Source organism: Phacochoerus africanus, chromosome 9, assembly GCF_016906955.1.
Source record: "Phacochoerus africanus isolate WHEZ1 chromosome 9, ROS_Pafr_v1, whole genome shotgun sequence".
Lineage (NCBI taxonomy): Eukaryota > Metazoa > Chordata > Mammalia > Artiodactyla > Suidae > Phacochoerus > Phacochoerus africanus.
In genome coordinates this window covers 76,320,080-76,344,211 of record NC_062552.1, presented here as the reverse complement: position 1 = coordinate 76,344,211, position 24,132 = coordinate 76,320,080, and the positions used below count along the sequence as shown (strand labels likewise).

The 24,132-nt window shown below is 48.2% G+C and overlaps 1 protein-coding gene across 2 annotated transcripts; it reads left to right on the top strand.

Moving 5' to 3' along the window:
- The first annotated feature begins 10,431 nt into the window (after positions 1-10,431).
- Positions 10,432-24,127, top strand: LOC125135344 (dehydrogenase/reductase SDR family member 4). 2 transcript variants are annotated; one of them, XM_047795375.1, is made up of 8 exons: positions 10,432-10,678; positions 12,101-12,278; positions 17,515-17,616; positions 20,221-20,291; positions 20,646-20,697; positions 20,970-21,104; positions 21,547-21,602; positions 23,724-24,127. In XM_047795375.1, the coding sequence occupies exons 1-8, from the start codon at positions 10,548-10,550 to the stop codon at positions 23,836-23,838; spliced, it is 840 nt and encodes a 279-aa protein (XP_047651331.1). In that variant the 5' UTR covers positions 10,432-10,547; the 3' UTR covers positions 23,839-24,127. The 2 variants fall into 2 exon arrangements, with proteins under 2 accessions (XP_047651331.1, XP_047651332.1); XM_047795376.1 differs by lacking the exon at positions 20,970-21,104 and having other exon boundaries at positions 10,465-10,678.
- The last annotated feature ends 5 nt before the right edge of the window (positions 24,128-24,132 follow it).

Below are 24,132 nucleotides of genomic sequence, written 5' to 3'. Positions count from 1 at the left end.
GAGACAGAGCCCAAAGACCTCTTTTTGCCTAACTTTCCAGGAACAGCAGGTCAGACCGACACTGAGGATGAAACTGAGCTTCCCACTCCCTTTCTCTTCCACCCCTGCTCTGCTCCCAAGAGTCCAAGGTCTCTCCCACCCACCCCCATATGAACACCCCTTTCTTGTTGGACTTCAGAGTCTCGCCGGCAGTCCAAGCTTGCTGCTCCCCGTTGGGAATCAGCATGTACTTCTTCCCCCCACTCCGGGGTCTTAGCTCAGCCTCTGGATGAGGGGGGGCCAGCGCTCCTCCATGGTCTCAGAGCCTATGAGATCTCACTGCCCATTTCAGGCTGGGTCCCACTGGGTCCTGAGCTTCCTGTGGCCCTCAGACTGGTCAGCCAGGAACTTGGATCATCAACATTTGGGGTCAGGGGTATCATACTGATATTCCCACACCCCAAACCCACATGAAATTGATGTAGTCTCAAAAGCCAAAGGTTTCAGTTCAGATGGGGAACAGGCCCATCCAGTGAGGAGAAAAAGTGTTGTCTGTGATCTGGACCTCCTGTCTGGAGTAACAACCAGAAAGCAATGGAATGAATACAGAATCAGGTGAAAAGGAATGGGCTGGTGCTGAGGGTCCTTCAACCTGACCTTGAGGCCCCGCCACCCCCCCGATCAGCACCCCCCCCACGCTGAAGTACATCTTTGGGGGCAACTAGAATATCACATCTACCAGAAAGCCTGGCTCTTCTCCGGAACAGTACTACAGACCCTATGAGTTCTTAATTCGCAGCCGTCTTCATCGTAAACTTAGTGAACGGAAGTTACCATCCTTTTTGCTTAATCATTCCATTGGAGTTTTGACATAGTTTTGCTGTTTCCTAACTATGGAACCGATCTTACATTGTGTACCGACATATAAGGATCTTCAACGGATGCCAGGATGGCAGGGCTCCCAAGGTTTCCTGGGAAAATGAGGGTGTTTCCCTCTCCTCTGTACTACCTTCCAAAACTCCCCTCCTGTGTACTTTGGGAATTTTCCTCTCTGCCTTCCGCTCCCGGCCTCCAATAGATTCTGGCAGCCAGGCCTGCCCCAGGATCCACGCAGATCTGGCCGAAAGAGACTCACCTGACCTCTCACCTAGGTCTCATTGGTTGTAGTGAGTGGGTGATGTGTTCTCTTCCCTTCCTTTAACTGCACATCTCTGGGGGTCAGTGCAGAGCCATGCTAAGCACTCCCCTCTCCCCATCTGAGCCAAGCCTAGGGCCAGAGTTCTGGGATGACTACCCTGCCATGCAGTCAGGATGCCATCTGGCTCTGCTACAAGGCGAATGTGGTCTTCCAACTACTGCTAATCTGCAAAAAATTGATAATCAACCACCATGACCTTTAAACCACATTTATCAACCTTAGCAAAGGGAAATCTGGACTTTGAAAGCTGTTTGGCAGACTTGACTGCCTAAAGAAGTTCAAAGAACAGCCTAGCCAATTGTGTCAAAGTTGATGGCACTCTCTAGACCCCATGACTAATACATTTTTATTCAGTATATTTTAAGTCGCTGTGCTCAAGCAGGCAAGAAGGCCTAAAATCTGATCTGCAGTTCTCATTCTGGGGCGGCCAGGAAACTTTCTAGCTCAGTGAACCATACACAAATAGAGAAACAGTTCCATGTGGAATAGGACAGTGGCTTTCAATCTGTTTAGCTCCATAGTAAGAAATGCAGATTAAATGGCAACCCACTACACAGAGACAGACGTACAGACACACACACGCACGCGCACTCACACACACACACACACAGAGCCTGACACATAACTGAAACAAAAGTTTCTTGAAACAATACTGCCTTAGAAGAAGATGCACATGAAAGAAATTTATTTGGAAATATTTCCAGGGAAAAGAGTTAGAGAAGAGGGGAGTTGGGCCAGGAAGGGGGCGAACAGGGCTGCACTATTCAAGCCGAATCACACAGAGGGTAATTTTGACTCACTCCCACAGAGGGCTTGGGGGGCACTGTGGGTCACACCTCAAAGTCACCTCCACGAGAGGGCAATAGAGCTGGAGTGTGTATATCCCCATCACCAACAGTCATGGCCAAGAGCTGCAGAGGGAAGGAAGGGACACAAATTCTGAGGCCTCTCTTGATCTCCCGCACCTTCCAACAACATGCTGGGGCTGGGAGGAAAGAACTGGCCCTGGAATTCAGGTGCGCACAGAGGTGAGGAAATCCCAGGTGATGTGGGCGGAGAAGGGGCAGCACCTGTTATAAACATCCTAGCCATGACGGATTGACTGTGAGGTTTTCTATTCTGGTTTGGAACTGTTTCTTTAACTTGTTGGCCATGGATTAGAATCTCAGGGCAGGCACTCATGAGCTGTTATTTAACCTACTTGAGGTTTTTCCCTCATTCCTAAAATGGGAATAATAATATCAATTTTGCTCATTGTGGTGAATAAATGTACCCTCAAAATGCCTGGGAAAAGTAATACAAAAATTTCTGTATGCTCTTGACTGTAGTCAAGCCATGCATGCATAAAAGCACAAGTGGGGAGTTCCCGCTGCAGCTCAGCAGGTTAAGAACCTGACATAGAGTCCTGAGAATTCGGGTTTGATCCCTGGCCTCCCTGAGTGGGTTAAAGATCTGGCATTGCTATAAGCTGTGGCATTGTATGTCGCAGATGCAGCTCGGATCCCGCTAACATTTTCCTGTAGTTATTTAATGTGTGTGTGTGTATGTGTGTGTGTGTGTTAAAATCTTTGGGCCACGGAGTTCCCGTCTTGGCGCAGTGGTTAACGAATCCGACTAGGAACCATGAAGTTGCGGGTTCGATCCCTGCCCTGGTTAGGGATCCAGTGTTGCCGTGAGCCATGGCGTAGGTTGCAGACGCAGCTCAGATCCCGTGTTGCTGTGGCTGTGGCATAGGCCAGCGGCTACAGCTCCGATTGGACCCCTAGCCTGGGAACCTCCATATGCCGCAGGAGCGGCCCTAGAAAAAGGCAGAAAGACAATAAATAAATTAATTAATTAAATTAAATTAAATCTTTGAGCCATCTGATATTTGCTCTTATATGGAAAGTGAGATAGTGATCCAAGTTAATTTTTTCCCCAAATGGTTAATCAGTCATCTCAGTTCTGTTTGAGTTATCTGGTCATGCCTTGATTGTATTTATTATTCCCATACGCATTCAAGCCTATTTCTGGATTCTGTTTCATTCCATTGATTTGTCTATCTGTTTCCAAGGGAGGATTTTAATAGATATCGCAAAGAGGAAAAAGGAAAATGGAAAAAGTTCCATAAAATAATTTTAAATAGAACAGCATGGCAATTCAGGGGAGGGAGAGAGTATTTTTAGTTGGGGGTGATCTGGAAAAGCTTCATGAAAGAGGGACATTTAAGACAAAGCTTGAATGATGAGCAACATTTGTTAAGAGAACAAAGAGCAACGGCACGGAGGCAGGAGGTGGGGAACATTTGTGTGGATGCCTGTTGTGTTTCTGCAAAGAAGCCCGCACTCCACCACTCATGTTTTGTTTTTGTTTTTATTTTTCCTTTTTAGGGCCATACCTGCAGGGTATGGAAATTCAAAGGCTAGGGGTCCAATCGGAACTACAGGGGCCAGCCTATGCCACAGCCACAGCAACTCAGGATCCAAGCCACGTCTGTGACCTACACCACAGCTCACGGCAACACGGGATCGTTAACCCACTGAGCAAGGCGAGGGACCAACCCCGCAACCTCTTCGCTCCTGGTTGGATTCGTTTCTGCTGCGCCACAACAGGAACTCCAGGCACAGCTTTTCTGAGGGGCCATTGGTAACGTCTCTCAAAATGTCAAAGGCACATATCCTTGGCCCTATCGCTTCAATTATTTGCCTGGGCTCAACACAAACAAGTTCTATTGCAACATCATAGAAAAAGCCATAAAGAACTGAAGTGGACTTCAGTAGGTGACTGATGACTGATTGTCCATCCAAATAATAAAAGAAGGAATAAGGGCGAAGTAGATATATATGGTCAGAGATCACCAACAGGCACCCACAGCTAGGGAGCAGGGATGCACTAACACATACAAGTGAGAGCACGTAAAAAACGATGCACACAAGATAAAGTCTTCAGTCTGGTTAACAGGAGTTCCTGCTGTGGCACAACAGGATTGGCAGAGTCTTGGGATCCCTGGGATGCGGGTTCAATCCCTGGCCCGGCACAGTGGGTTAAGGATCTGGCATTACCACCACTATGGCTTAGGTAGTGACTATGGCTCGGATATGATCCCTTGTCCCATGTGCCGAGGGGTGGCTACCAAAAGAAAAAAGAAAGTCTGGTTAACAGTGTTACACCAGGAGTTCCCGTCATGGCTCAGTGGTAATGAAACCGAATAGAATCCATTAGGCTGTACGTTTGATCCCTGCCCTTGCTCAGTGGGCTAAGGATCCAGCATCGCCGTGAACTGTGGTGTAGGTCGCAGACGTGGCTCAGATCTGGTTTTGCTGTGGCTATGGCATAGGCCAGCAGCTATAGCTCCAATAGGACTGCTAGCCTGGAAACCTCCATATGACTCAGGTGTGGCCCTAAACAGACAAAAAGACACAGACACAGACACACAGACACACAGACACACAGACACACACACACACACACACACACATGAGAACTTTCCTAGTTTGTTCTAATCTCTGATCAAGAAGCCCTTTTCGCAAGTACTGTTATTCTAGGCAATAACCCAGAAGACCACCATCCTGATCGCCTCCTGACTCCAGCTTTGACGACTAAGATCCCCCCAAAGAAAGAAGAATGCGTGTTTGTCCCAATCCTGATTCTTATCCAGAAACCTGTTCTTCTCTTTTTAACTATAAAACTTCTCTCAATCCTTCCCAAAGGGGGGCACAGTCTTCAAGGCACTAGCCTGCTGTGACCCTCCTTTGCCTGGCAAAGCAATAAAGCTATTTTTCCCTCCTTTACCTAAAACTCTGTCTCTGCGTTTCAATTTGGCACTGGCAGACAGTGGCCGAATTCCAGCAATAGTACCTGCAACCAAACACACATCTTGGTAGAAAGTTGCTCCTGGTCAAGAAGGACAGATAGCCCCATCAATAATTTTAGTGCTTTTCTAGGTATGAGAAGATACAAGAAACTGGGTTCATAAAATTTTATCTTAAAATGGTCTTAACTGACAGCCTGTTACGCCAGATTTGCCCAGAACAGAATGTGTCCTTCCTTATCTCCACCCTGAACTCCTTCAGTATGTGTTAAAGGCCAGCAACTATTGCAGCTGATGACTTCATTGTTCCAGGTAGCATGTGACATTCTTTTTTTTTAGGGCTGCACTTGCAGCATATGGAAGCTCACAGGATAGGGGTCAAATTGGAGCTGCAGCTGCTGGACACAGCCACAGCAATGCTGAGCCGAAATAGCAATCTGTACTTCGACTTGCAGCAAGGCTGGATCCTTAGCCCACTGAGGCCAGACACTATGTCAGGTTCTTAACCCACTGAGCCATAAGGGGAACTCCCCTTCATGAATTTCTTGGTGCAGTGGCATTGTGAGAAAAAGAGGGTAAGGCAGCTGGGGAAGGGTGGTTTTCCCCACCCGCACCTGCCCCAAAGCCTGCATCTCAACATTCATGTGGAAATCCTGCAAGGGCTATAATCCTGGAGTTCCCCGAAGGGACCAGCAGCAGAGAGCACTAAAGCCCAAGACGAAACCAACTGCTACTTGAAAATTGACAGGGGGACCCCCACCCCTGTTGCCCCTTTGCAAATACAGCAGAAGAAAGCAATCCTGGGTATGAGGAAAAAGAGAGCCTGGTGCCTTGTCTTATAAGAACCTTGCCTGCTGCTGTACAGAGTTCTGGAAAAGTACCTGCACAACCACTGGGTAGATGATTTCTGAACAGTGTTTATAAGAAACTGCCTAAATACAGGGCAATTGGGGGAAAAAAATTGAAAAGCCAGAAATTGAATAAGCTATATAATAGAGTTATGAGATTCTAGATAGAGCAATAGCTCACAAACTTAATAAGCCATTACATGTAAATAGGCAAAGACTATATCGGTCTCTGGCACCTACAGATATAGTCACTGTTTTTGTTTGGGTTTTTTGTTTAGTAAATGTACTGCCAACATTTAAAATCAAATATTTCATATTAAAATCAAGATTTCTACCTTCTGTTTAAAATTCCTAAGATCTCAGGAGTTCCCTGGTGGCTCATCAGCTTAAGGATCCATCATGGTCACTGCTGTGGTACAGGTTCAATCCGTAACCTGCATGCTGCAGGCATAACCAATCAATCAATCAATCAATCAATCATCAATCAAATTCCTAAGATCTGTCAATGGAAGGCTGGCAGTGTCCATAACAAATGTGAGTGGAACTGAATGCACCTCAGGTATGCAGGCTGCAGGTTTGGGGGACCCACGGATCCCTGTGGATTCCTAGTCACCGAGGCCAATTAAGCTGGCTCTGATCACACTGAACTTACACCATCAACCACAGTTTAAACCATTCTGCATACAACATAGAAGAGGGTAGGGCAGCAGTTAAATTCACTTTAGAAAAACAAAACTATCAGAATCGGCTAAATCTCTCTCTCTATCTCTTTTTTTTTTTTTTTTTGGTCTTTTTGTCTTTTAGGGCTGCACCCTTGGCATATGAAGATTCCCAGGCTAGGGGTCTAATCCAAGCTGTAGCCACTGGGTTACACCAGAGCCACAGCAATGCCAGATCCAAGCCACATCTGTGACCTACACCACAGCTCACGGCAATGCCAGATCCTTAACCCACTGAGCAGCACCAGGGATCGAACCCACAACCTCAAGGTTCCTAGTCGGATTCGTTAACCACTGAGCCACGACGGGAACTCCAAATCTCTTTTAAGGCCATTTGACCATTGCAGTCAATTCAAAACATTTGACCCAGGATACAAACATATTTGCACCAAATACAAAATACATATACACCCAAGGTTTTTCTTTATAACAAAACACTGGAAGCTACTTACATGTTCATCAGTAGGAGCCTAGCTAAATAAATTATGGAATATCCACACAGTGAAATAGTACAGCTATTTTTAAAAGGGAGAGAGAGAATAAAAGAGGTCTATTGTGTACCACTCAGAACAGTCCAAGAATGTATTGTAAAAAACGAGAGAGAAATGGGAAGAAAGAAAAGAAACAAGCAATTTGAAGAACATTATGTATAGTGTCATCCCATTCATGGGAAATATTTTTAAGGGCAAAATGCATATAAATGCTGGAAACTTCTAGAAGGATACAAAAGACCAAGAGCTTATGAGGAGCAGTTAAAAGAAGCATAGGGAAGAGTTAGTTTTTTACTTTTCACTTTATAACCTTGTATCTCTTTTAAAAATCATGAACCTGTATTGTTTTGTAATTTAAAGAAGAGCTATTTTAATGATAAAAACAAAAATGCACTGATGCTGAAAGTAAAATTCCAGTTCAGAGATAATTAATTTCCAAGAAAACTGTCATTCTCCAACAACGTCAGAAAAATTAAGAGTAGCTATTCAACAGTGACAGCAGGTCAGGTTGTCATAACTCACTCTGATTTCACACATGGAAATAAAACTACCTCCCTCACTGGATTTGACATATTCGATAAAATCTATAAAAAGCACCCAACAGTTGCCAGCACTCAGTAAGTGTTCAATAAAAAACTGCTGTTATCACACAGCCCTCCCACGCCACCCAAACCTGACTTGTGTCAATAAGGTAAGAGGCAATGACCAACGTGGAATGGCTACTGCAAAACACAAGACTTCATCCCAGGTGAATTTCCTTCCAGACTGCAATCAGCCCTTGAGAAAGGTGGGTGTGTCCTCCTCAGTCGTGGCGGCCTTTCCTTAGGATCTGCAGCTGATCCACCTCCATGCAAGAACAACCCCACTGCCTGTTAAAGTTCCCACTTCAAAGGGACTCCTACTCGCCCATATATTTCCCTCAAAGGTTTCATACCCCCAACTCCAACAATCCAGCTTGATTCAGAGTAGGAACTGGAGACACCTACACTCTTGCCTTTCCGCTACCCTTTTCTGTTCACAGATCCCCTCCCTAATATCCCCTGTATTCTTCCAAAAGAAGAATGGTGCTGTGCCTCAGCTGGTTAAGAACCTGCATTGTTTCTGTGAGGATGTGAATTCAATCCCTGGCCTTGCTCATTGAGTTAAGGATCTGGCATCGCTGCAAGCTTCAGCATGGGTTGAAGATGTGGCTCGGAATTGGTCTTGCCGTGGCTGTGGCATAGGCCTTAGCTGCAGCCCTGACTCAACCCCTAGATCCCTAGCCCAGGAACTTCCATATGCCATAGGGGCAGCCATAAAAAAGAAAAGAAATGGTGCTAGAGGCCAAATAAAGACCTTGCCCAGACAGGGAGCAGCCATGTGATATTCCCAGGCCAGAATTCTCTTTCCCCAAAACCCTTTCCTCTTTGGGGTGTGGTCTCCCTCCACCTCAGCCCCCGGACCTGGCTGCCCACTTCTTCACTCTGGAGGTGAAGAGATCAAATGGGCCATGACAGCCCGTCCCTTTGAACCAAAAGCCCTGAGAGGCTGGCTCCAGCCTCCTACATCCCCTCCCCCAGGCTTGCCCGTAGGTGGAGAGCGCTGGGAAGGGTTCCCACAGTGCATTAGCTCTGAACAGGGCAGGAGGAAGAGGAGCGTCATGCTATCCAGCCTCAGTTGTCAATAATTCATGAGGTTCAGACTGAGGGGCACCAGTTAGAGAGGCAGTTTTCCTCGGACATGGGGGAAATTAGACTCAAGCTCTCTTATATCATAGGGATGTGCTGAGTACCGCAGCTGTAACGTCTCCGCAGAGGAATAAATGACAAAGCCAGCGCATGCTTGTTGTGTCATTCACTACGCAGACACCCCCTTCGAATGCTGAAATCCTTTTCAGCTCTTCAGCTGACCTACACATACACTAAATGAATCTTTCACAAGTATTACTTCTATTCAACAGCGATTCCCGGAACTGCATTTCACAGACCAGGATTGTTTCTCCTCTAATTGTAAGGACCGACATCGAGTTGTCAGACTGGTTTTTTCACCAACAATGCTTTTCTCAACTACCCATCTGCCTTCATCATCTTCTCTTAACCAAAAGACAAACTTCAAAAAAAAAAAAAGAGCAAAAGCCTTTCCCAGAAAAAAAGGACTATCAGTTAAGTTAAATGAGCTTATCTTTATGAAACTCACTATATGTTCTTTATTTTTCCTTTTTTGCCTTGAAGTAGTGAAAACACTGCCATGGATCAGCCCAACTTCTCAGCCTGGCATTTGGAGGCCATGGGGTTAAACCAATTCAGCTGCTGACACGGGGTCTGTCAGGGCCTTTCTACAAGGTACCATAAGCCATCCAGATTTATTAATTCTCCCAGAAGCCCAGGAGGGAGATCATTTCAGCTCAGTTGTCAGAAGTGGAGGCTGAAGTCTTGGACACAGAATTTATAGGCAGAGAGGACCTTATCCATCATCTACTCTAGCATCTTCAGCTTACAGACAAAGAGCCTGGCCTGTGGCGGCAATAATAATTACTCTATGGTGGCAATAATTACTATGTGTTTAGTAGTTTACAGTTTATGAAGTGCTTACACACTAAACAAATATTTATTGAGCTAGGATGGAGGCTAGGACCTGGGGACATAACGATTAAAGAGAACCTGAGTGCTCTCGACTTCCCTGGATTTCCACCACTGTTTAGGGGACCTTCTAGCCTCCTTGCTACTGCTTAATCCTTAAAATGGAGAAGGCCTCTTACGGTGTAGGGTATAAGAGCTCCTATCCTGTCAGGATCTTTCATTGCACACACTGGTCACTACTGGTGATCAGAGTCCGCCCTCCAGGCCTATGGGGATGGAGGAAAACTTGAGCTAGGGTGAAGGGTAGTGCCTAGTTCAGCTGCTCCCCATCATGTGTCTCTCCTGGGCTCCTCCACCCTCACCTGGGACCCTCACGTGGTGCTCTGTGGGGACCACAGGCCTCACTGCCATGGGCAATCTCAAAACATTTGCCCTCCCGTGGGCCGTTGCAATTGCAGAAGTGGACTTCCTTGGAAAACGAAGTCCATCTTGGGGTTCTGGGAAGCAAAAGCAAGCGACTCATAGTCCCCTCTCCCCCAAGAAAAGACGTAGAAGGAGGGGTGAGAAGCAGAAGTAGAAGGAGGAGTGGGAAGACAGATGAGTCTTCCGGCTCCCGGAGGTGCGGGCTGCCCTACAGGAAACCAGAACCGACAGCACGGTCCACACCCACCCGCCGCGTGGACTGGGAGACTGCAGGGCACCACGGCCGTGGCCAGCAGGGGGGGGCCGAGGCCACAGCGGGCCCTCAGCGCAAAGCGGGCGGGGAGCTGGAAAAGCCGTCCAAATCTAGGGCTGGTGGGGACAGTGGAGGCGGGGATAGAGGGGCGGGGAGCAGGGGGAGGGGAGAGGACAACTGGGAGCGGAATGCGCAGCTGCGCGGGGACGCGGCTCGCCCCACCCCCGCCGCTGGTTCTATTTTGTCAACTTCCCTGGGCGGGGCAGAACTCAGGACCTGGTCTGCAACATGCGGGTGGCGGGGCAGCTACTGAGGGACTGTGCCCAGACGTGGAAGTCGGTGCGGATGGCCAGCACCGGGGTGGTGCGCCGAAAACCGCTCGAGAATAAGGTGGCACTAGTAACAGCCTCCACTGACGGGTGAGTGCCCGGGGCCCAAGTCTCAAAGGCCCCCCGCTGTCTGCAAACAGGTACTAATTCCTTGTCCTTTGCCTCCTGTGCCCCCGTCCTCAGGCCTCACACATAGCCAGAGTTCCTCCCAGGCAGAAAGGAACCACTTGGTTGGCCTGGGACCCTTCGGAATGCCCGGGGCCTGATCACCACCCCACACTCATTGCCAGCCCTCTTGTCCCTGTTGCCTCTGGCTCTACTGCTCCACCTTGGTGCTGATCCTACCTCACCCCCATCAGTCCAACCTCCCAGGGTCCTGGACTGAAATCCAAAACAGTCCAGATGCCAAAAATCCATCCAGTGCCTCCACCCACTGTGGAAATGTTCCAGGCACCCCATTTTGACACCTAGGAGTCTCACAGAGCTGCACCCCTTACCTAGAACAGACACAAGACCCATATGCTGTCCAGATTTAATTTTTTTTCTCGCTTTTTAGGTTCCCAGGCTAGGGGTCTAATGGTAGCTACAGCTGCTGGCCTACACCACAGCCACAGCAAAGCTGGATCCTCAACCCACTGAGCAAGACTGAACCTGTGTCCTCATAGATACCAGTCGGATTTGTTAACCGCTGAGCCATGAAAGGAACTCCCAGATGTGTGTTTAGTTCTGTACATTTTGGCCTCCCTCACCTAGCCTGTTTCTCACTAACCACTTTTGTCTACGCTGTTTCTTATCCCCACAGAACCTTGCTAGATGCCAGCTCTTCACAAATCTCAAATACAAATGGGAAATGCTAATGGCTAACAAGGGCAATATATGTAACCTTTTCTCCAGAGGGGGTATGTAAAAAATTTACATTTGTGGAGTTCCCATTGTGGCTCAGCTGCAACCCAACTTCTATCCATGAGGACTCAGGTTCAATCCCTGGCCTCACTCAGCGGTTTAAGGATCCGGCATTGCCACGAGCTGTGGTATAGTTTGCAGACAAAGCTTGGATCTGGTGTTGCTGTGGCTGTGGTGTGGGCTGGCAGCTGCAGCTCCGATTTATTTGACAAAAGATAACTCTAAAAGATCACTAAGGAGAGAATATTGAGATGATGTAGACTAGTAGATATTTGGGCAAAGGGGCTTTTCTGGGTGAGTCTGTCCAATCAGAGTCTCACTGCTATACCCCTCCCTCATTTCTCTCCCCTTAATCCCTGAGGGATGGGGGGCCTGTGACCATGGGAACCTCACTTCAGGGTCCTGAGAAAAATAAGTAAACCAATGCCGAACATATGCTAAGCTTGTCCATCTTTATGGTAATGGCTATGCCATCAACCTTGTCTAACACAGGAGGTCATACAGAGGGAGAGCTGGAATTCAGAGCGGAGGCAGTCTGACTCAAGAGCCCATGCTCTTACTCGTTTCCTGTGCTAGACTTGACTATCCTTATCTCTCTCTGGCCCACAGGATCGGCCTCGCCATCGCCCGGCGTCTGGCCCAGGATGGGGCCCACGTGGTGGTCAGCAGCCGGAAGCAGCAGAATGTGGACCGGACAGTGGCAACACTGCAGGGGGAGGGGCTGAGCGTGACGGGCACCGTGTGCCATGTGGGGAAGGCTGAGGACCGGGAGCGACTGGTGGCCACGGTGAGCAATAGGATATGAGCACAGAGCCTGGACAACATGGGTGTGATCCATGCTGGCACTGTTAACTAAAAGATAACAGTGCTTTCCGCATACTCACACAAGTCCACCAGCACATTTTTATTGTGTGCCTTTCAGTTCTGTCTCCAAAAATCATCCCATCTCAGTCAAAAAATCAAAAACCACTCTAAGGCTGCAACCCTGCACTGTCCCTTGGGGCACCCAAAAAAAGCCAGCTGGTCCTGGCTTTTCAGTAGCTTCCAATCTCATTGGGCAGATGAGAAGGGTAATTACAATCACAAAGTGGGTATTCCCACTATGAGCTAATAAACTGTTTATTCATCTTTTAAAGTTGAGTCCCTAGGAGCCTGCAGGAGGCAGCCCACCATGTTTCAACCACCTACTGTGTGCCATTCACTTTGTTCAGAGCCTTATGTGGGTTATCTTTTTGTTTGTTTGTTTGTTGTGTTTTGTTTTTTAGGGCCGCACCTGCAGCCTATGGAGATTCCCTGGCTAGGGGTGGAATCAGAGCTATAGCTGCCAGCCTATACCACAGCCACAGCAACACCAGATCCAAGCTTCATCTGCAACCTACACCGTAGCCCATGGCAATGCCAGATCCTTAACCCACTGAGCGAGGCCAGGAACCAAAGCCATGTCCTCATGGATACTAGTCCGGTTTGTTACTGATGAGCCACAATAGGAACTCTGTGGGTTATCTTTAAACAGCAACCCAAACAAAGCCAGGACTAGTCTCCCTGTTTAAAGGCTGGTTTAGAAAGCTAGAGCAACATCCCCAGTCCTACAGCTGGTAAGAGAAGAGCTGTGAGTCAACCCAGACTTGCCAAGCTGCTTACAGATTACCAGGCATTTCCCCATCAGCTCAGGGCTTAGGTGCCCACTTTGACTTTAGTTTCAAAGACAGTGTCTAAGCCACCATCTGAGTTAGTACTTGGTACCAGCCTTCCAGCTGCACAAGAAAATATGACCATCTGGCAAAGGAGGCTGCTCTTTGCTAGGCTTGGGGCACATACTTTATCTTTTTTTTTTTTTTTTTTGGTCTTTCTGCCTTTTCTAGGGCCGCTCCCGCAGCATATGGAGGTTCCCAGGCTAGGGGTCCAATCGGAGCTGTAGCCACCGGCCTACGCCAGAGCCACAGCAACGCGGGATCCAAGCCACGTCTGCAACCTACACCACAGCTCACGGCAACGCTGGATCCTTAACCCACTGAGTAAGGCCAGGGATCGAACCTGCAACCTCATGGTTCCTAGTCGGATTCATGAACCACTGTGCCACGACGGGAACTCCCATACCTTTATCTTTTAGAACAGAAGGGAGGCTACCAAAGAATGGTAAGTAAAGGATATTGTGCTAACGGAATGGAAGGTGATGGCAATAATTTGGGTGATCATAGACAAGGACATGAAATGATGGTAGTATAATAGACAGCATAAGGTTGTTCCATGTGTAAGGACTCATTTGGCAAATGCTCACATATACGTTGGAGAGGAGTTTCCTGGTTGCCTAGGGGTTTGGGACTCAGCATTGTCACCACTGTGGCTCAGGTCACTGCTGTGGTGCAGGTTTGATCCCTGGCCTAGGAACTTCCGCGTGCCATGAGCATAGTGCACACGTGCGTGTGTGTGTGTGCGCACACACACACACACACACACATACACAAATGCATTAGAGAGAGCCCCATGGGGGTCCAAGAATGTCCTTGCCTGGTAGAGGCTGCTGGACAGAGCCTGAGATTGAAACCTTGCTCCTCAGGGTGAAGGGAGCCACCCCGGATTTGGGGCCCAACTAGTAATGACCTGGATGAAATGTACATAGCCACTTAATGTCAGATTCCTGCCGGGAAAAATTACCTCTGGCCCTTCACCAGGCCACTTTTCCCATCCTGCAGCTCTGGCCCAGAAGTGGGGTTTGAACTAGACCTTGAGGAGTGGCTGGATCTGGGCAGACGGTATAGGACCTGGATTCCAGATGACCCTGCAAAATGAGCAGATAGCCAAGGAGGGACAGAAGGGGAGGGGGGAGCACTGTGAACCCATAGTAAAGAGCAGAGGCTCAGGTGTGCTGGTAGGAAATGGTCCAGGAGGGAAGGATGGGGGACAAGGGCCTTTGTGGGCTCCCAAATGCATCTAGACGTTCATGGAGGAAGTAAGCCACATGTGGTTTTGAGCAAGGTGGAAATGGTTGTTAAAGAAAGATAACCTGGGGAGTTCCCATCGTGGCTCAGTGGTTAACAAATCCGACTAGGAACCATGAGGTTGAGGGTTCAATCCCTGGCCTTGCTCAGTGGGTTAAGGATCCAGCGTTGCCATGAGCTGTGGTGTAGGTTGCAGACGTGGCTCGGATCCCACGTTGCTGTGGTTGTGGCGTAGGCTGGCGGCTATGGCTCCGATTAGACCCCTAGCCTGGGAACCTCCATATGCTGCACGGGAGCGGCCCTAGAAAAAGACAAAAAAAAAAAGATAACCTGGCACTGGAAGGAAGGGTATATTGTAGAAAAGAAGACTCTGAGCCAAGGACATCAGTGAGGAAGCTGATGCTGTCATTTAGGTCCAGAGCAATGGTGGTGGGACCAAATGTGCCCAAGAGACATTTAGTGGGAAACAACCAAGATTTCCTTTTTTTTTTTTTTTTAAGCCACACTTGCAACATGTGCAAGTTCCCAGGCCAGAGATTGAACCGTTGCTGCAACAGCGACCAGAGCCACTGCAGTGACAACACTGGATCCTTAACCCGTTGTGCCACAAGAGAACTCCAAGACTTTTTTTTTTTCCTAACTGATGTCAAGAAATGGGAAATAGGAAGGATGAATCAAAAATGACCAACATGGAGTTGTTGTTGCCAGGTTGTGACTTAGCAAGTTAAGAACTCAATGTTGTCTTAGTGAGGATATAGGTTCAATCCCTAGCCTCTCTCAGTGGGTTAAGGATTCAGCATTGCCGCAAGCTGTGGTGCAGGTCACAGGTGCAGCTTGGATCAGGCGTGGCTGTGGCTGTGGCGTAGGCTGGCAGCTGCAGTTCCCATTCGACCCCTGGCCTGGGCACTTCCATATGCCACAGGTATGGCCCTAAAAAGAAAACAAAAAACAAAAATGACCAATGTTGGGTGGAGAATGATAGGACATTTGTTAACAATTTGAGATGTGTCCTGCCTACTGGCCACCGTTATCCTGGGATGAGGAAAGCTGCTTCCTTGAGGATAGTTACTCCCTAGTGGCTTCCTAATCTGCACCTCGAAGCTTTTCAAAGGCATCGTGAGCTGAAACCAGATTAGCTGCTTCTCCATTCCACTCTACGTTTTCTTAAAAATAGACCTGTCAGAACACAGAGCCAGCAACTCTTAACCACCTTAGTGTAGCAAGCACCCAATTTAGAACAAGGCTTCCAAAATACCTGGGTGGTCATAGTAGACTTGCCATTAATCTTCCACGGTTCTTGGTCTCTGTTCAGTCGGAAGCCAGCTTCCTCTCCTCTCCATGCTCATAGTCCTAGAGAGAGAAGGGCACAGTGCCCAGCAGAGGTGGAAAAATGCTCCAAGTGATTTCGGCTGCAGTCCACTGTCTTCTCACCCCCAAACACACACTCCCAGAGCCCAGCACACACCACATTCTGACACATCCTGCACTTTCCGCATCGCTGGTCCATGAGACTTACACAGAGCCATGGCAGGTGAGAGGGACTTTGTGCTCGGACACCAAAATTGAGAGAGTGCCAGAGTATTGATACAGGTTTTCAAAGATTGTGTGATTTTAAATTTTGTTAAATTTATATGTTGATAGCCCAGGCATTCCCTCAGCAGTGTGGAAGCAACCGAGCTTAGCACCTAGTTAGCAAGAATAATTAGTTAAAAAATGGGAGCTAGCAGATGGTACATATCGTTAATAACACCCCTCTGTGTGCCAAATCGTAAAGCACAAAGTTGATGGAGGGCCCATGTAGTGCGGCTTGCCCAAGGCATCAAAATTGCCAGTTCTGGGCAAACGCAAAGTCTGGTTTCAGGGTGCTGGGCTGTTGGCAGATTCTGTTTGGCTGCCCATTGCTCCAGCACATGCCTCACCACCGACTGACAATTTATTACGGAGGTGAGATGTCGCCTCTCTTGGTTTTCCCAGTTTAAATCTCAGTTTCTGCCTTGAATCTTCCCTGCCTCCAGGCCCCCTACCCCCCTGAAAAAAAACCGGGGTGGGGGTGGGGTATGTGTAGCAAATGCCATCATAACTGACTGTGAAACTGTGGCTCTTAGTAGTGAGTTTCATACTGATCTCAGCTCACGTGTGGAGGACTCTAGGAATTAGTTATGGGTTAAAAGTAAGTTCTGCCACCACTCACTAGCCTTGTGCTCTGAGCAATTCTCAAAGACCCAGTGAGCCGGCCTCCTGTTCTTAGCCAGCCCTACTGTTGTCATTACTTGAAAAATTGACTTCCCTGGACCTCAGTTTCATCCCCTTCACCATGAGGACATGGGTGAGGTGATTTCAAAGACCCCTCCTGGTGACAGTTGTCTGTGTGTCCCTTTAAACCCATTTCTCCATTCAGTACATGTGGAAAGGCTGCGTTGGAGATCACGGTAACTCATTCAAGGAGGAATGGACAGTAAGCCCTTGGAAAAATGGGGCTGGGACGCAGTTTGACAAGAAGAAGGGTCTAGAACGGGTCTCGAGGTGAGAGCCGACGCCAGGAGAATCAAGGAGCTCCCCAAAGGGAAAGTCTACAGAGCAAGGGGGAGCTCCTGTTGTGGCTCAGCAGTAATGAATCCGACTAGTATCCATGAGGATGGGGATTCGATCACTGGCCCTGGCTCTGTGGGCTAAGGATCTGGCATTGCCGTGAGCTGTGGTGTGGGTCGCAGACGTGGCTTGGATCCTTCATTGCTGTGGCTGGGGCATAGGCCAGCAGCTGCAGCTCCATTTTGACCCCTAGCCTGGGAACCTCCATATGCCTCCGTGGGGCCCTAAAAAAAAAATTTTAAAGCATAAATAAATAGAATGCAAAGGGTCAGTGACAGCCTGTGACGAAGGGGAGGAGGAAGAAAAGACTGCAAAAGAAATCCAATAAAATTAAATGTTTTAGCAGCAGAACCTGGGATACCTTTGGAGAGAAAAGGTTTCAAGGAAAAAAGGTCATTTTGACAACCGTTCCTAAGAAGGAATTCTTTCTCCACATTGATGAACGCACCCCCCTGACTGTCCTGCGGCCCTAATTCAGACCTTCCTCCTCGATAGGCTGTGAACCTTCACGGGGGCGTGGACATCCTGGTCTCCAATGCAGCCGTCAACCCATTCTTTGGAAGCATGCTGGATGCCACTGAGGAGGTGTGGGACAAGGTAAGAGGGGATGCACGCGGCAGGGGCCGGCCTCCGAAGACAGCACACACTCAGTCTGCTTTTAGAATGCATTTGTCAAGTACAGTATAAATGTGAGGAATCTTAGCAATTTGCCGCACACCTGGAGTGCACCTGGTAAAGGACGAATGGGGGGTGGCTTCCTCTGTCCCTGCCCTTCTCTTTCATTTCTGCTTCTCCCCAGTTTTATCTTCTTTATTTGCTCCTCGCTAGCCATCTCCTGCTCCCCTCCCCCAGCTCTCTCCCCACGGCAGCCTTAGCCGGGCTCCTCTCCCTGGTTCATTTCCAGCAGACCTGGCAGCTAATATGCCAATAACTAATACACTCAAACTTACACACCACCCCCTTCCTCTTTTCAGCTGCCAAAAAAGAATGATTTTTCATTAGTTGGAAAACTTTAATAGCTGCTGGTTAAGTGAAATATCAATTCTGATGAAATGAACAAAGTTGCTGCTTTGTAACATACAGCCTTTGAAAAAGACCTGGGATCTTTTCTTTTTAATTCAAATGTCAAGATAACCTGAGTTCCAGATGTCTGAATTCAAGGGCCAGAATGTTGGTTTTTATGTGCATGTGTATAACTATATTATATTTATATTTCTCATACCTATATCCTTTAATTATAAAGCCTTAACTAAAATATTTGTCTTTGTCTACTAAGGTTAATATTTCAATATGATTTGGAAATGCTAAATTTTTTATGATCTCCCATGGATTTTCTTTTTGCCCTAATGTCATCAATTTTTTCTCAACACTGAAGTTTAAGGGTATTAAAATATTCTAGTTTGTTTATCAGTGTTTCACAGACATAGAGTCCAAAGTGCCAAAACGCTCTTCAGTGAGTCAGTTCTTGATTGATATTCTTTAAAGCAGAGAGACGTCTTTCATGAGCAGTCTGAATAGAGACCACATGAAAATCAGTTACAAAACAAGTAATTTTTCTTTTAAGTTGGCTTTTTTTTTAATATCACAGTACCTCACATCTAAATGCAGTAGTTGGTCCCTTGATGGAACCCTGGACTTTTCAAACAAGGACATTTGGGCGACAATGGGGGAAGTTTTATTACAGACAGTCTACTAGGTAAAATCATGATTTTTTTTTTGCTATTTCTTGGGCCACTCCCGCGGCATATGGAGTTTCCCAGGCTACGGATCCAATCGGAGCTGTAGCCACCGGCCTACGCCAGAGCCACAGCAACTCGGGATCCGAGCCGCGTCTGCAACCTACACCACAGCTCACTGCAACGCCGGATCGTTAACTCACTGAGCAAGGACAGGGACCGAACCCGCAACCTCATGGTTCCTAGTCAGATTCGTTAACCACTGCGCCACGACGGGAACTCCCAAAATCATGATTACCAACGTTAAATTTCTTGGATGTGATAATGGATGGTGGTGTGTAAGAACATCCTTATTCTTTTGTTTTTGGGGGTCTTTTTTTTTTTTTTTGCCTTTTCTAGGGCCGCTCCCGCAGCATATGGAGGTTCCCAGGCTAGGGATCTAATCGGAGCTGTAGCCGCCGGCCTACACCAAAGCCACAGCAACGCAGGATCTGAGCCGCATCTGCGACCTACACCACAGCTCATGGCAACGCCGGATCCTTAACCCGCTGAGCAAGGCCAGGGATCGAACCTGCAACCTCTTGGTTCCTAGTCAGATTCGTTAACCACTGCGCCACGATGGGAACTCCAGAACATCCTTATTCTTTTGGAAATAACACTAAAGTTATTTTAAGGCTAGAGCATTGTGATGTCTGCACCTTACCTTCCAAGAGTAAGGAAAGAACTGCATAGATGCACAGATAGGGTGAACGGTACAAAATGTGAACCACGGCGAATGTAGGTAAAGGATATCTAGATAGTCAATGTCCTCCTTCAACTTTCTGTAAGAGTGACATTTTTCAAACTAAGAAGTCACTTGGGGGGGAGGATGTTATGGGAGGGGACCATCCCAGCAGCACCTACAACAATGTAAACAAGGGTCATGCCTTTGTTCCAAATTAGGGATGTGGGATTTTGATTGTAGACTATGTCCCAGCTCCCTCAAAAGTGCCTCCTCATGATCCCACTTGCCAACAAATGTCCAGCCATACAATTCATCCTGGGGGGCAGAGAGCATCTCACTCCCTAAGCTCAGAAGCCAGAAAAGTGCTGGAACAACCCCAAGTGTCTAAGGTTGGGCCGCATTTCCCCTGAGAAGCACAGCCATGCTGGGGCAGGTCCAGGAAGCCAGCATGGGCTCTCTCTAGTTGGAAGACACAGAAAATCTGGCTCAAATCCAAAGCAGCCCTGAGAGTTCAGGTTTGTTCTGGGCCAAATCACACTTAGCCGGTGAGGAAACAAGATAAACCAGGCTCTGTTCTTTCTCGCCTGAACCTAATGTGTCATTCATCTCTAGCTGAATAAGCCAGAGAAAGCCACTTCTGCCTGGGCCTCAGTTTCTCCACTTGTAAGGGCAGGATAAATCGTCTCTAAGATCTCCGCCAACCCTAACAGACAGATCTAGGGAACACACCCTAACTCCCCATCACCCTGCCTTCTCCAGTCCTATTCCCTCATGCTGTTCCCCCTCTTCTCTCCACTGCAGATTCTGGACATTAACGTGAAAGCCACAGTCCTGATGACAAAGGCAGTGGTGCCAGAGATGGAGAAACGAGGGTACAGAGAGTGAGAGGGAGCCTAGATGCAATAGACCCCACATGGGCTGAGGGCGGGGGGTATCCACCGGGAAGAGGATCATCTGTTCTTGTTTTTGTTTTAGGGCCACACACACAGCATATGGGGGTTCCCAGACTAGGGGTCAAATTGGAGCTGTAGCTGCTGGCCTACACCACAGCCGCAGCAACGCCAGATCCAAGCCACATCTGCAATCTACCCCACAGCTCACAGCAACACCGGATCCTTAACCCACTGAGCGAGGGTGGGGATTGAACCTGCATCCTCACGGATGCTAGTCAGATTTGTTTCCACTGAGCCACGACAGGAACTCTGATCATTCTGTTCTTTTTCCAGAGGCGGCTCAGTGTTGATCGTGTCCTCCATAGGAGCCTACCGCCCATTTCCCGTAAGAACCCCCTTCTCTGCTACTTTCACCCCTTCCTCCACCCTGTACCTCCCACCCCTCCAATCACCTGAAGAAGTTTGTGTCCCCTTTTGGAGTCACACCACCAAGTTCCTTTGCACAAAACAGAGGCCTTATGTCCACAAACCCTAAACACAAGACAGTTCTCTAACTGGGACCTTCCCTTACCAGAGATGCGCTGTTATCTGTTGCCCTTTATATCTTATGTTAAGAACCAAGAATGAAGAGACTAACCCATTCTCTCCTCTTTCAAGAATCTGGGCCCTTATAATGTTAGTAAAACAGCCTTGCTGGGTCTCACCAAGAACCTGGCCATAGAGCTGGCCCCAAGGAACATTAGGGTGAACTGCCTGGCGCCTGGACTCATCAAGACTAACTTCAGCCAGTTGGTGAGGAACGGGGGTCCTACATCCTGCTGGGACCCTAAGGGGCATTTGCTCAGATGGGGAAGCCAGTGCCTGGGTCTTGGGCCCCCAACCACATCCCCCCTCTCCTGGGCTCTTCCACATCCTTCCTCCATAGCAGCTGTGGATCTAGACCAGATCCCCACACGATTGTTTCCTGCGGTGCACTGTGAGGCTGAGGAATTCAGACTCCACTCAGGCCACTTCACTTCCCCTTACATGGGGGAGACCTGGGGCAACCCAGGAAAATCCCTCTCTAGAACCTGAAGAGAATGAAGCACAAGAGGATGGTGGGTGAAGATCGGGAACTGGGGAGGACTAGCAAGTGTAGGGGCTACCTCTCCACCCTTCCTCTCAGTTAATGTGAGGGTGGGCAGGTCCCCCCTCGCTGTCCCTCACAGGACAAGCATTCCCTTTTTACCTGCAGTTGTGGATGGATAAGGCAAGAGAGGAGTACATGAAAGAAAGCATGGGAATCAGAAGGTAAGACTCTCCCCGGGGAGGGGTAGGAGGGATAAAGATGGCAAGGTCTGGTCCTCACAGCACACAGCTCACTGACTCCGTCCCAGAGACAGCACGGGCATGCTTTCCTTTTGGGGGTTTTGTTTGTTTGTTTGGGGGGGGAGTTGCTTTTTTTGGCTGCATCTGCTGTGTGTAAAAGTTCAGGGTCAAGGATCAAACCTGCACCACAGCAGTGACAACACCAGATCCTTAACCTGCTGCTCCCCCAGAGAGCTCCCAGGCATGCTCTCCTTTGCTTCAAACACAGACTTCACAGGTTTGTGAACACTGCTTCACTACAGTGGCATGTGCAAGGAGTCTGCCACCACTGGAAAAACCAAACTCAGAGGTGTCCGAGTTTAGCAGAGCAGAACCCTGGGGGAGACCCTGACACTTCTCTCTCCACCTGGGGGTTTGCCTAACTCCCAGGCTTCCCTAACAATGAGAGGCCAAGCATGCTTTTTTAGTTCTCATTGAATAGAAAGAGTCATATTTTTCTTCCTTTTTTTTTTTTTTTTGCTTTTTAGGGCCACACCCTCAGCATATGGAAGTTCCTAGGCTAGGGGTCCAATCAGAGCCTACGCCACAGCCAGATCCAAGCCGCATCTGCAACCTACACCACAGGTCACAGTAACACCAGATCCCAACCCACGGAGCGAGGCCAGGGATCGAACCCTAGTCAGGTTTGTTTACCCCTGAGCCACAAAGGGAATTCCAAGAGTCGTTATTTCCCAAGTTCAGACTGATGATCCTACAATCCACATAAAAGGAATTGAAGAGCTTTCCTACGTCCCCAAACTCCCAAACTCCCGTTGCCTAAGAAAACTAGCCTCTTCCCCAAAGGATTAGCTGAATTTTGGGCACCTTTCTCTGGCTCCCTGACTCTCTCCAGCTTCTGGCTTCTGAGAACTCTCTTGTCTTTAGCTCCTCTACCTTGTCCCCTCAAGGACACATACCAGCAATGCCTACTTGAGGAGGGAGACCCCCTCAAGTGCCCCCAAAGCCGTTCTGCTGTGAGGCATGAGCTCCAAGGCCTGGTTCACAACTCATTATTGTCACGCTCCAGCCGCAGTGAATGATCTGGCCCCAGGCTCCTTAGTCTTGGATGCAAATTCAAATCAGCTGAGGTGCCTGTAAAACCACAAATACTAAAGCCCCACTCCCAGAGATTCTTTTTTTAACTGGCCTAAGGTAGGACCTAGGCATCTTTAAGGGGCAGGGGCAGGTGGAGAGGGAGAAGGTAAACCTCCCAGATGACTACATTGTGCAGTCAGAGTGGAAACCCACTAGTCCAGGCCTTCTAGGTTTGAGGTACCCATTCTACCCACCTCTAGAGCATTCTATGGTAGTTAGAGTGTTCCCTAACTATGTAATCACTGATACAAACACTGGGAATTAGCACAATCTCTCAAAATGACTTTGAGTGACAGAAACAGGTTCCTGAAAAAGTTGTCTGTGAATTGAAGCTGTACAAATGGAATCATTTTTTAAACAAATCATTTACTGTCTCACAGACTCCTTGGCACTTGAATAGTATGCACACATGTGAAACAAATTCTTTGAAGAATGAAATAGCTGCTCATCGGTTTATCTATGTAACTTTAGATTTTGGTGTCCTGAGTTCAGTAAAAAACAAAGTGTCTCTGGGTTCCCACTGTGGCTCAGCAGTAATGAAACCAACCATGAGGATGCAGGTTTGATCCCTGGTCTCACTCAGTGGGTCAAGGATCTGGCATTGCCATGAGCTGTGGTGTAGGTCACAGCCACAGCTCGGATCCTGCATTGCTGTGGCTGTGGCAGAGGCCAGCAGCTATAGCTCTGATTCGACCCCTAGCCAGGAGACCTTCCATATGCTGCAGGTGAAGCCCTAAAAAGCAAAAAATAAAAAAGAACAAAAAAACAAAGTGTCTCTATTTTACATGAATGTAATGTGTGGTGGCTTTTGCAAAGTACAGTGTTAATGCTTATAGTTACCTTTTCTTCATGGTAACCCTATTTGATGGACAGTACACTGGTCCTGAAAAATCATCTGATGCTTTTTGATTAAGCAGATTTCTTTCCCTGTTTGATTTTTACTCCCTTTCTGTTTCTCCTCCTCCCCAGGTTAGGCAATCCAGAGGACTGTGTGGGCATCGTGTCTTTCCTATGCTCTGAAGATGCCAGCTACATCACTGGGGAGACAGTGGTAGTGGGTGGAGGGACCGCATCCCGCCTCTGAGGACCTGGAGAGCATCCACCAGGGCAGAGATTGGGCTTCAGCTCCTGTTCCAGCATTCATCAACTGGTTTCCCACCTCTGCCTAGCATTCTGCTCACAATACACCATAACCCCTACCCAACCCCCCAAATCAGTTCTGCCCTGTGAAAAGAGCAAGCGTTCTTGTCCTCTGCTGTCAAGGTGTGGTCTAATGAGGATTTTCCCTGTTGCTGTAGCCTTCAATAAAGACCTCCCCTGAGAGCACAAGGTAGACCTGCTCAGAGGGCTGAGTCTACCTTGGCAAAGATCAACTAAT

Bases quoted from the DNA above. Each gene is read 5' to 3' on its own strand.
- LOC125135344 (XM_047795375.1), top strand. From the start codon at position 10,548: ATGCGGGTGGCGGGGCAGCTACTGAGGGACTGTGCCCAGACGTGGAAG. The intron at 17,617-20,220 runs GTAAGAGGGGAT...TCTCCACTGCAG, and splicing joins CTGAGGAGGTGTGGGACAAG to ATTCTGGACATTAACGTGAA. The intron at 20,698-20,969 runs GTAAGAACCCCC...TCCTCTTTCAAG, and splicing joins GAGCCTACCGCCCATTTCCC to AATCTGGGCCCTTATAATGT.